The sequence below is a fragment of the Carassius auratus genome, chromosome 22 (genome assembly GCF_003368295.1).
Source record: "Carassius auratus strain Wakin chromosome 22, ASM336829v1, whole genome shotgun sequence".
NCBI lineage: Eukaryota > Metazoa > Chordata > Actinopteri > Cypriniformes > Cyprinidae > Carassius > Carassius auratus.
This window is the reverse complement of record NC_039264.1, coordinates 29,024,641-29,037,840: the sequence shown is the minus strand read 5'-3', so window position 1 is coordinate 29,037,840 and position 13,200 is coordinate 29,024,641. Positions and strand designations below refer to the sequence as shown.

At 38.3% G+C, this 13,200-nt stretch overlaps 1 protein-coding gene across 1 annotated transcript; it reads left to right on the top strand.

The window, feature by feature from the left end:
• The first annotated feature begins 3,104 nt into the window (after window positions 1-3,104).
• LOC113040276 (sphingosine 1-phosphate receptor 4-like) lies at window positions 3,105-6,078 on the top strand. The gene is made up of 2 exons (XM_026198615.1): window positions 3,105-3,207; window positions 4,308-6,078. Exon 2 carries the CDS (start codon window positions 4,431-4,433, stop codon window positions 5,598-5,600), a length of 1,170 nt encoding a protein of 389 aa, XP_026054400.1. The 5' UTR covers window positions 3,105-3,207; window positions 4,308-4,430; the 3' UTR covers window positions 5,601-6,078.
• Window positions 6,079-13,200: the final 7,122 nt, after the last annotated feature.

Here is a 13,200-nt window from a genome sequence, read left to right as displayed (position 1 = left end):
TATAATGCTCTTAATTACATGTCGATGCATACTGTATAGTGAGTGTGGTGGTGCTTATGGGGTACGGTCACTTATTCCTTATATTAACTGTTTCAAATGCAATACATTGATTGCATGAGATTAAGTTTGTAAATGATAGCCTGTGTCCTTTTGTAGTGTGCACATATATTTATCATCAAACTGTGATAACTGTGACTAAATTCAGTATGCATATGTCTGCCATATGTTCCCACCCCTCAAAGATTCTAGCCCCCTTCTCGCCACTCTCAGATCTCAGAGTTGATCACAATCTGTGGGCTTCTGCTTGTCCACTTGCCTTTTGAGGGCTGACCACAGGTTCTCTATGGGATTGAGATCCGGGGAGTTGCCTGGCCGCGTATCCAAATTTCAATATAAAGATCTTTGAGCCACTTCTTCATCACTCTTGCTTTTTGTGACATGGTGCTCCATCATGCTGGAAAATGCACGGTTCATCACCAAATTGCTCATGGATCTTTGGAAGAAGTCGCTCGAGCAGGATGTTTTGAAACCATTCTTTATTCATGGCAGTGTTTTTGGGCAGAATTATGAGAGCCCACACTCCCTTGGTTGACAAGCAAACTCACACATGGATGGTCTCAGCATGCTTCACTGTTGGCACGACACAGGACTCATGGCATGCTTCACCTTTTCTTCTCCAAACAATTGAGTTTCCAAACAGTCGGAAGGGAGCTTCAACAGATGAGTTAACTTTGCACCAGTCTTCTGCTGTCCAAATCTTCTACTTCCTGCAGAATTTCAGTCTGTCCTTTATCCTGGAGAGATGTGGCTTCTTTGCTGCCCTTCTTGACACCAGGCCGTTGTCCAAAAGTCTTGTCCTCATTGTGAGTACAGATGCTCTCACACCGACCTGAGCAGGCTCTGCACTGCTGGATACACGATCCCGCAGCTGAATCAACTTTAGGAGACGGTCCTTGCACTTGGGTGCCCTGGAGCCTTCTTCACTTGAAGCTCTTGATGATCCAATAAATGATTGATTTAGGTGCAATCTTACTAGCAGCATTAATATCCTTGCCTGGGAATCCCTTTTTTTTTGTGCAAAGCAATGATAACTGCATGTGCTTCCTTGTAGATTATAGAGCATGTAAATCACAAGCTTTGACTTTACATCGCATGTGATGTGCTCGTACAGTGTGAGTTGGTACCTTGAGGAAATTGCACAGTGCATGCAGCATGCAACGTAAATATTCAAAGATGTGTGAAAAAGAATGGCCCACATTTTTAAGAAACTTTTCCACATCTACTCGCTCTTTATTAGTGTATTCTGCACATATTAATTTAACAGCTCTAAAATAACAAATTGAGGTACGGGAACGATGCCATGTAAATGAAAACTCTTATATTAATGTTTCTTCAATCAGCGTCACGAGGTGCATCCCTGGATGATTTTAAACACAGCCGAAGGAGGAACTCATGCATTTAGGCGTGTTGTTAAAAATAAAACGATTTTTATGATCACGTGCAAATTCACTCAAGTACATCCAAATGGTTATGTGTTGTTTTTTTATGGAAACTTTGCTTTTGAGGTCAAATCTGAAGAATGGATTCATGCACAAAGATTGAAACACCCATAAAAGGCATTTTTCTAGTAAGGCAGTCTGTAAACAACTCATTTGTCACGCAGGTTCAGTTGGTGCTTGCATGATCGAGTTTAATAGTGAGACAGTTTTGGTTTATTATGACTTTCTCTGATAACACTTTTTTTTTATTAATTTTTTTTTTTTTTTTCGCGCATAAGCGGCAACAGGGCGTTGGTAACTGTGAAGGGTGTTGTTTCTTACAGGATGTGGTAGTTTCAGAAGGGCCCCCTCCTTTATCTTACCCCAACATTTAAATGGTATAAAACAATACAAAAATTAGGAAAGGAAACCTGGTAATTCCACTCGGGTTTATTTTAAACCATTTTTGGATGAGAGCGAAGAATTGATGCATAGACAAAAAGGGACTAAACTGGATTGCTTTCACCCTTGATCGCCCACAAGTAAATGCAAAAAATAACCTGAATGCTTTCTACCTTAATAAGATTTACAGGTGAAACTAACAACTGAGTGAATCATTGCACATGCAATATATTTATGATCTCCAAGCATTTCTTTGTCAATGCTGGGAAAATCCATTGATTGAAAATGTAATGCATATTAAACAGACATGCAGATGAGCGTGTGTGTGTGTGTGTGTACTTGTTTAACTAGTTGTTTAACTACTTATATACAGAAATAATGTGACAACGCACTAGTGAGGACATTTTACTGGTCCTTGCTAATCAAAAAAAGGCTTAAATCGTTTTTCTTTCAATTTTGTGTTTTGCACATGTTTATGTGACAAGAAGGTTTGGGTGTTGGGTTAGGTGATAGAAAGTCTGTGCGATGTCTTCACTTAAATAGTGAAACACACACATGTGTGTGTGTGTGTGTGTGTGTGTTTCCACCCAGCTGGGTGAGGTGAACTGAAAACAGTAAGGGAGGAGGCCACTTTACTAGGTCATCAGGTCTTCCTGTTTGCTGACTGGCTTCTCAGAAATATCAGTTATAGCAACTTTAAAACTGTTGTAAGAATTTTTTTTTTTGTAGCATCACTTATATTTAAAGGGTCTTGAGAAATGATTTCACTACTGCGACACATGCTGGCTGGAAACTGGCACGTTGACTTCCTGTAGTAGTATTAAATCTTTATCATCCATTTATTGCAGTGTAAAATACATTGTTGCACATATAAAACTGTAAATTGTTTAATAAATTGAAGCTTAAATAGTTTTACAATTTTATTTACATGCATTAAATATAGTTTGTATTTTAGGGGGTTTTTTTTAAGTGTTGTATGTCAATTAAGTTTATTTTCATTATAATTCACTGCATGTTTTTGCAAACAGCATACAGGTGCCAGAACTTTCCCTAAATGTACTCAATTCATTACCACATCTAAATGCATGCAATGCAACAAGATGTTTCTCATGGCAATCCATGATTTCTGGGAAGATGTCACAATTGTGCATTTTAGAAAGTGTAGAAACTGAGAATTTTTGCTTTCTCCATTGGGTGTGTCGAATATCTGCAAGAAGGCTTCCTTCCTTGTTACTGCAGCATATATAATCGTTCAGTGAGCCAGCGCTCGAGCTTTCTGCATCAGAGCATGGCTCAATACCAGTTACACCAGCATCACAAATAAGAGGTGAGTTCAGACCCACCAGCAAAATGTCATTGGTTTTTATTTGAAAAAAAAATGTAATGAAATGCTTTAATTTTTTTTAAATATATATATTTATTCAGTTTATTATGAACTATTTAGTAGTAATTTGAAAAAAAAAACTTTTTTTAAAAATTATTATTTAGCTTAAATAAAAACTTTTAAAAATTAACCTATATGTGTGTATTTTTATTTAAAAGATTTTTTGTTATTTATTTATTCATTAATTGATTGATTTATTGCATTTACTATGTTTTGGGTGGTCACGTGTTGGCTCTTTAAATATGCCACATGCACCCTCTTAACCACAAGTGCAGTAGTGAAACTAGAGATATTTAAATGTACTTTACACATGTAGAGATTAAATTAGGTCACAAATATGATGCGTTCACTTTTAAAATATTGTTTTTATATATTATAATATGTTTTTTTTTGTTTATATATAAATATAGGATATTTGAATAATTCTTTACTATTCTTGTCGATATTCTGTGTATTGTAGGCAGTGATGTGTAATCTAGTGGTAAATCTGGTAACCGAAATGGGCTCCACAAACTACTGAAATGACACCAATGTGCACTTAAGCAAGACACTTAGTGCCAGCGGGACGTTCCCTGTGATGTGAAATCAATTTTAAACCAAGATTGTTTTTTACAACCACATGATAGCAGGGTAGCTTAGTGAAAATGAACGTTTAACCTCCATCACCTTTGGGACGATGACTTTAACAAACATGACGACCCTCATTTGGCATAAACACCTAAAAATTGGTTATTTATTGGTTTATTGCATCGCTTCTTTATTGCCATTGATGGTTTCATTGAAGAGCCTTCAACATTCATTGAATCTTTCCATTGTCTTTAAAGTGGAAAATGGGTTCTTTAGAATATGTTTTTTAAGAATTGTCACTAAAAGTTTCTTTGGGGTCCCAAAATGGTTCTTCTACGACTTTGTTGGGAAAACTCCTTTTTGGAACCTTTATTTTAAGAATGTTTGGATTTTGAATTTAAAATCTTCGATTTTGATGCAGTTCAGAACCCAGCAATAATTAACTGACTTTGTCATATCATCTGTTTTCCAAACAGGTCACTCAGAAAGAGGGCACGGATATTCCTGAGAAGCCGGAGTCTGATTGCCTGGAGTCGGATTGCATTGAAGACTGAAGCGACCCCAGTGAGATTCAACTCCACGTTCCAGCTTCTCAAACCATGGAGGTCCTGCGTTCTTTCAGCTCCACCTCTTCCTGTCTCGACATCAACAACAGCACCAGCAGCAGTCTCATCCTGGAGCATTACAACTACACCGGACGCCTTCAACACCGCAAGCCCTCAAAGAAGGGCATGAGCGCCATCACCATCCTGTTCCTGTGCATCAGCATCTTCATCATCCTGGAGAACCTCATGGTGTTGCTGGCCGTGCTGTTCGGCATCCGTCTGCGCCACCGCTGGATATTCATCTGCATTGCCAACATCGCGCTGAGTGACTTGCTGACTGGATCCGCCTATGTGGTCAACATCTGCATGTCTGGTGACCACACCTTCAAGCTAAGCCCAGTTCTGTGGTTATTCCGCGAAGGGCTTTTGTTTGTTGCCTTGGCGGCATCCATATTCAGCCTGCTGTTGATCGCAGTGGAGCGCTACGCCACTATGATGAAGCCCGTCCAGCGGAAAACTGCCACAAAGACTTACCGTATCTACATAATGGTGTTGCTCTGCTGGGTAACAGCGCTCATAATCGGATTCCTTCCGTTGATGGGTTGGAACTGCGTTTGCGATCTAAGAAGTTGCTCCACGCTGCTGCCGCTCTACTCCAAGAGCTACATCTTGTTCGCCCTGGTCATCTTCTTCATAATCCTGCTCACAATCGGCGCTCTCTATTTTTCCATCTACTGTCACGTCCGCAGTAGCACTGATACCATATCTGTACGCAACAGCAAGCGTTCGCTACGCCTCCTGAAGGCCGTCATCTCCATCGTTGGAGTCTTCATGGTGTGCTGGGGTCCTTTGTTCATCCTCCTGTTGGTGGACTTCTTCTGCTACTCTCGTAATTGCAGCACGCTCTTCAATCCCGAATGGGTTATCGCCATGGCTGTGATCAACTCGGCCATGAACCCCCTAATTTACTCATTTGGCAGCCTGGAGCTGCGCAAAGCCATTGCGAAGCTCCTCTGCTGCTGCTGTCTGAAGGCGGGACTGTGCGATCCCAAGACTTTCATGTCCAAGGAGACTTCCAGCACCTCCGGGAGTCGACGTAGCAGTCTGCGCAACAGCTTCAGCAAGGTGCGAAACCTGAGCACCAGCCCTCAGCCCGAACACAAGAATTACAAGAAACCACGCCTCAGCTCAACCACTTCTTGTTTATCTGCATCCAGCGGTTGAGCTGGAATGGGCAGGTGAGTTTCACCTTCGCCACAGGAACTGCACCTCCTCAATCACACCATCTTTGTGGGTTCAGTGACGTTTCACTCTTTGTGGATCAGAAGTCAGCAGATGCGAGTTTCAATGCTTGATGGACAAATGCAGAAAGGACAGTAAAAGTGAGCAGCTGTGCAACAAAAATATTTAAAACCAAATAAAAAAAAAGATAACTTGAATGCATTTCTGTAAACATGTGAGCCGAATGCAAAGCAAAGCAATCAGAACTGTAAAATTCTCAAATGCCAACTGCCTTCTGTTGTTTTCAACGAGAATGTACAATATTAACATTATAATTTAAAAAATATATATTTTCTTATTCTACATAAAGGGATTTTTTATATTTTAAACATGCACTTTTGAAACGGTTTTCAGGGAAATATTTTATGTGTATACTTTGTCAAAAGTTTGTAAAGGAAATAAAGAAAACATTGATTCATAATGATAATGTGTGATGTTTCTTGAGGATTCTGAGTCAGCAACATTCATTGAACAGAAGAGGGAGACAACAACATACAGACTTCTTCAATGCTTCAGTACTTCAAAGAGCATTAGGTCTTTTCATTTCAAACACATCAAATTCTGATGAATAATGCATACGATATTATGCAAAAATACACAAAATAATAATATTCTCTCGTCAAAAGATTCCAAGTTTCAGGTTAAGCTTTACATGACACAACTAAGAAGTAATACTTTTAGATTAGTGTAAAAATTCACATTTTGAAATCCACTCAGCGTTCACTAAAGTGTGCATGGGAAACCACAGCCCTCCAAAAATAACATGACAACCCTTCTCAAAACCACCTGGATGATCCAGACAGCTATTGGAAGAATGCATTATGAATGGAAGAAATGAATAGAGCCACACCACAGATGATTTTAAAAGATGTAGCCTACATGTCCACATGCAAGTAAGGTTGCCTGAAGAACTGTTATCATTTGCATATTAGCTGTAATATTTACTTAGACATGTGGAAAATATACACAAACACTGACTCAACATGTCCCTGATTAGCACACACCTTGTGTCCGTTTGTGATCCTAACTGATGCAAGCAACGAAATGTTTCCTTTAGGCAAAGAGAGGCTATTATTACAACAAGGGCAATAACTGTAACGATAGCGTATTTAATAAGCATTCTAATATTATAATAACACTATTGTGACCCTGAGTCACAAAACCAGTCGTAAGCAGCATGGGTGTATTTGTAGCAATGGCCAACAATATACTGTATGAGTCAATATGATCTAATTTTCTTTTATGCCAAAAATCATTAAGATCATATTCCATGAAGATATTTTGCACATTTCCTACAGTAAATGCATCGAAACTCGATTGATGATAAGTGTAGGCTAATGCATTGCTAGGAACTTAATTTGGACAACTTTACATTTTTATTATAGTGTTAAGCTATTTTTTGCACCTTCAGATTCCAGATTTTCAAATAGCTTATTTCAATCTCGGCCAAATATCGTCCTATCATAAAAAAACCCTACATCAATTGAAAGCGTGTTTATTCAGCTTTCAGATGATCTATAAATCTAAATTTCAAAAAATGTACCATTATGACTGGTTTTGTGATCCAGGGTCTCAATTTACATTAAATTTACATTTACTTTTATCCAAAGCGACTTGCACTGCATTCAAGGTTCACCTTTTAACAGTTCTTGCTTTCTCTGTCTGCCAAATGCAAAACTATAGGCTCATACCTTATTTATAGTAGTTAAATTTTTAATGTAACCCTAGCAGAACAATAAAATATTAACAGCCAATCAGAATCCACCCAACATTAAAGAGCGCGGAAATTTAAATCTGCAGCTGTCATAACAACAGCACGCGCTTATATAAACAGAACGTTATTGTCCGTTGATGCGGTGTCATTAATCATTCGTGGTGTGAACTTGCCTTATGACAGAGAGCCACCACGCACCGGAAGACACCTTCCTGAGATGATTCAGTTTAGTTTACGAAAGCGTGTTGTCATTAAGGAACCGTGGATATATGTTCTTCTCAATACAGAGGGCAGGAAAGGGTTAACCGCGGTTGTTGCGTGCAGACAGAGCGTCCCGCCCTGCGTGATTACACCGCGTAGCCTCCAGGTGTTCTCCAGACAGATAATGAGGAAGTTCTCGGTGGGTCCTCGGATGAAGGTAGTTCGGCGGTTTCTGCACATTTGTAGCTGGTTAGCTTGACAGCAGTTCAAACCATTATGCAGTCCATGCAAATGAATTCAACATTTCAGTTAATCGACAATTCAGAGGAGAAATCAAGACAGCCACAACGTTCTCATTGTCTAGTGTCTTATTTAATTAAGATAATCGTGTTGTTTTGGCATCTTTGGAAAAAACATCTCCATCAATCCGATACAAAGAACAGATTAGATAAACGTGTTCCTTGCTTATTATGCTGATTTGCATATAATTTCACTGTGTGATATATATTTGGCTCTAGGCACCATAAACAGGATTCTTCCATTTAGGACAAGAAATTAAGCATGTGTTTATCGTTATTCAGTTGCTACATGATTTAACTTGAGAAATGCTTGCCAGATCGTCGAAGATAAAATTAACCCAGTCGTTGCCTGAGAAAACGAGCCTAAGTAATGTCTGCATGCTGATTGGAGGAGAGGAAAACATGCTGCATGCTGATTGGACGACTGTTCGTCCGTCGCAAATGGACCTCACAGGCATTCATGTGGTGTCAACATGTCCATAAATGTATTTTTATAAATATGTGGAAAAGTTATACTTTCAGCACACATGTGAAATCCTTTTCTTTTCACGCCGAATCGTGATCCAGGAGGATCTACGGACACAGCGCCGCGGGTTTCTCAATGCAGCTTTGCTCCTTTATTGCACAGCTGGTCTTGTTCAAGTTAAATCAATTATAAAGTGCACAGCTCTGGTCTGGACCGCGAACACACTGACTACACGGTGGCGCAGGGAACCAAAAAAAAACAATATCAAACAACTTAAGGAGGCCACGTCACGAAATCTGGTCAGTCTCTGAGCGCATGATAAAAGGACTCTGAAATCGCTGTGAAACTAAAATAAGAGGCTTTTCGCTTTTATCCCTGCAGCTCCTTCCCGCTGATGCATTTATGACCTATAATTGTTTCTGAGCAGCACAAATCTTTCCAAGTAGCTGTCAATGCTGCAGACCGAGGAGAACGGTTCAAGTAAGGCCAAGAGATCTGCAGTATGTCTCTCAGAAACTGTCCTTCAGAGATAACAGATCAATGAACGAGACACAGTCCAATTATGCAGCATTTTGAGTAGTATTTTATATATTTTGGACTAAGTAGTTTTTGATTAATTTTTTTAACACATAATACATTAAAAAATGTGCCATAAACCTTAGCAATGACATACTAATGCCATTAGTATTTTACCAAAACCACACACATTTCCAATCTACTGTACAGTTGAACCTTTTGAATTTTGGTACATATTAGACAAAGAGAACTATGAAAATGCTATTTTCTATTTATGTATGTATATCTAAATGATATCCGATTAATTAACTTAAAATTTGTCCAGTTGTAATCTTTCCTCTAATGGTTCTGGTAAGATACAGAAAAGGAAAAGCCAAAGTTAGCTTCAGAAAGTTAACAGTCTGAATTAGATTTATGATCTACCTGAAGTCTTCAATTTTTTATGCGTAAATGAATATGACGCCGCCACCTAAAATAAGTCTCCCACCATGATTCATTCGAACTATCTTTAACATGCAGAGACACTGCTAGTGTTTCTCATGCACGCCGAACATGAGGTAAAGCCAGCTGAACATACATCTTCAGATTCCAATATCGTGCATTCCCATGGCATGCGTGTGCTGAGAACAACATGCAGTGCTAAAAATATGGATATGGCTTTAATAAGTATGTAAAAAATTGGTTAACCATTCATATTTCATCGAGGTTGGTTCGCTTGAAAACATGTTTTATATTCAGTGATGACAGATGTTTATGTAACCGGGAAAAAGTGAAGCACACTTCATGCTAACTGGATGAGAGTAGAGGACACTGCGTGCTGATTGGAGGATACTGTCGCACGCTGCATTCTGATTGGAGGAGAGTGCAGCAGTGGGCTTCACTCCTGTTCCTGCTGAACTGAGCCAGCATTTATTCAAGAAACTGATACCAGTTTAGCAGGCACAAGAGGGCACAGCCCTTTATTGTTTTGTCAACACCACACCATCGCAATTCTTCAAATAATCTGAGAGGATTTGTTTGGAAAAATAAAGGTTGGTTACGACATCACATTTCAGGGAAGCCATAAGTTACCGCAGCTGGCAAGAGCAAACATCTACAACGACAATCCATCATGTTCTCAAACATGTTTTAAGTTTAGGTGCGGTTGATCAACAAATTTTCAATGGCGAAATTCAGTCACTTTAGTATTTAGAAATATTTGCCCATGCAGATTTCGCAATGGGTTCAAATTGGTCATGTGAATTTGCCAAAGCTGTTCTTAAACACATGGCAGCTCTTTTTACAATAGACATTGGATGTCTCTGCGTCTAAAATTTTGAAAACTTTATTTCTTACAATTTTCCGTCATTTAGACAAAATACTGTATAAAACACACTTGGATTTAACCCTTAATTTCAAAAAGGTACAAAATGATCTGAAAATTTTAAAACGTATGCCAACCAAGTGGCAACCTACCAGTCTCTCTCATGAAACCAACACAGAAGTGACTAAAACTGCAATTCATCGACTTGCCACTAGAGGCTGGCTCCAAAAGGGAGTCCCCATGTTAAAAATACCCAACTATATAGCTAACCTATGAGGGCGTGTTTTTTTATTTATTTATAACGCATCCATTTAAATTATAGTAAGCCTTAAAATTCTGCATAATTAAGGGCGTGGCCACTTGAGTGACAGGTGGATTGCCGTTGCTGTAACTGCCGTCGAGCTAGGTGGGTGTGGTTTCAGCAACCAGCTCCCACCTCTTTTTTGATTATCCGGGAGTGACACACAGTGACATGCTGCCAAGATGGCGATGGCCTGCTCCGCCCACTATGAGCTTCAAAAATGGTCTTCAGAAATCTAGGGGACAGCATGGACACGACGTCTATGTTTTTAAACAATCTATGATGCCAACGCAAGAGTATGTTTACAAACTTTTTATATAAAAAAATAATAATAACGTTAAGATAAATAGGAACAATATGTAGTACTACTATTATATGAATAAATGAGTAACATTTTAACTGCTTTGTGATAATACATAACAGTTATTAATTATATTAATCATTTCCTAAAAGAAAAAACTGAAAAGGATATTTGTTTTCATTGATGCTCTTGTTCACATTGTGTCTGTATTGAAAATTAACTGTGCTTAATACATTTGAAATAATATATTTATTTAAGGAACACTTTGTGCATTTTATAATTTACACATTATACAACATGCAAATGATACTCATAGATTCACATTAAGGATCATTCTACGCACTTCCTTATTGCCTATTGTCTTTACAACATTCCCAGTCGCATTAATGCTAAGTTTTAGTATTATTATTATTATAGATGTAATAACTAACCTCTTTTACTTTTTTTAAAACAAAATTTTTAGGAACAAATTCATAAAACATAAAACTAATGAACAAATGAACACTTAAACAAACTAAACAAACACATTCTTTGGTGGGATTTCCCACTTGGTAGAATTTGCATTCTACTTTCTAATTGTGTGGTTTAATGCAAATCTGTAACGACTTTCACTATTTTTGTCAACTCCATGCCTTTAAAGACTTTTTAGACCGTCATGCTGACATAGGTCTAAATTATCGTCAATGCTAAAAATAGAGCATGACAGAACATGTTCAACTCAGTCCATCAAAGTGACGGATAATGATTCATGGTAGATAATGATTCTTGGAATATCCACACCTTGCGGCTTTCAAATGATTGTGTAAACAACTTACTAACACAAAATAACTGGTCTAAATGGACTTGAAACTTGTGTGTCAGCACTTCCATTGTGTTCGACAAAGTGATTCGTACCTGAGCTATAAAATGAAAGCCGACACATTTACATCATCTGCTCCGGCTAATGGTTCTCAGATGTTATGCTACTGTAGCTGATGTTAACTAAGTCTAAGAGCTTAATTTTCCCTCTCTTGTGTACATATCCTAAGTAGGTTCACATTATCTGGCACCCCACCCGTAATTACACCAAGTTTCTGCCCTTCCTCACTTTGATGTCAGAAAAAGTGGGTGGACATCACCCGTCCACAATGGGACAGGCGGACTTCAAGGTACACATATCGTCATTCAGTTCACTTCAGGCACTGAACTTAGCCACTGTGAACAGTATTCTTAAGGGATCAATGCTCACCAATTAGCTAAGCTCTGCGCCTTTAGCAAGCGATGACCTTCTGGACGAACTCGAGATGGAAAGGGTGCGACAAACGAGGGGTTTTAGCTAGGAACAAGATGGATTGTGTGTTTATACCTATTATGCCTACACTATATTGAGTGTTATATATCACTGCAATTTTAACACTAATAATTCTTAAAGGCATAGTTCACCCAAAAATATTTGGAACACAACTTAAGATTGTGTACTCTCAATAAAATTGTTGAACAAAGTTGTTATTTCTGTTTTCTTTGCACCTAAAAAGAATTGTCATAGCTTCCTAAAATTAGGGTTGAACCATTGATGTCACATGGACTATTTTGATCGATGTCCTTACTGCTTTTCTTGGCCTGGGAACATTTCAGTTGCATTGCTCTCAGTGGAGGGTCAGAAAGCTCTCCGGTTTCATCAGAAATATATTCATTTGTGTTCTGAAGATGAACGAAGGTCTTATGGCTTCGGAAAGTCATGAAGGTGAGTAATTAATGACAAAATATTTGGGTGAACTATGCATTTAACAATGGGCTTTGAATGAAAAAAATACAAAAATATCTTCTGATTTAGCCACACTCGAAGCCGTTGTGAAATTACGATAAATCTGTGAACGCACGTCCTATATAAATATTTGGTATAATATATATAATAATAAATTAAATTAGCACTAATATTATTACATAAAACATATACAGTATAAAACATATTTATATTTAAATATAAACACAGTATCAAGATCATAGTGCTAGGTCACTAGGGAAGGCTCTTGCAGAGTATTTTTTTTGCTCAGGATTTTTCAGTCATTTTTAACATACCGTCTGATATCAGGCCTAAGCGCTGTGGGTGTCAAATGAGGTTTGCATCCTTTTTGAAACTTGCCAGATGCCCTTTTGCCTTCGCCGATATTCCAGTAAGCCATTATCTGTCATTCCTGAGGAAACATGATATTTCCAAAGCGATGAGTCACTGTTTGTATTATTGAGTCTGAAAAACACACCAAGCAGTTGCACTCGCATTAAGGTTACATAAACAAAAACTGAATCTCAATATCCTGTACCAAGCAGTCTGTTAATAAAAAGATTTTTACATTTTCGGAAGAACATGTGAGTGCCGTTTGTTAAGGTAAAACTCATACAACGCAAGGATGTTTTTGGTGATTGCAAGGGTGTTGCTGTGTTTTTAGTGGATTTAACACATTG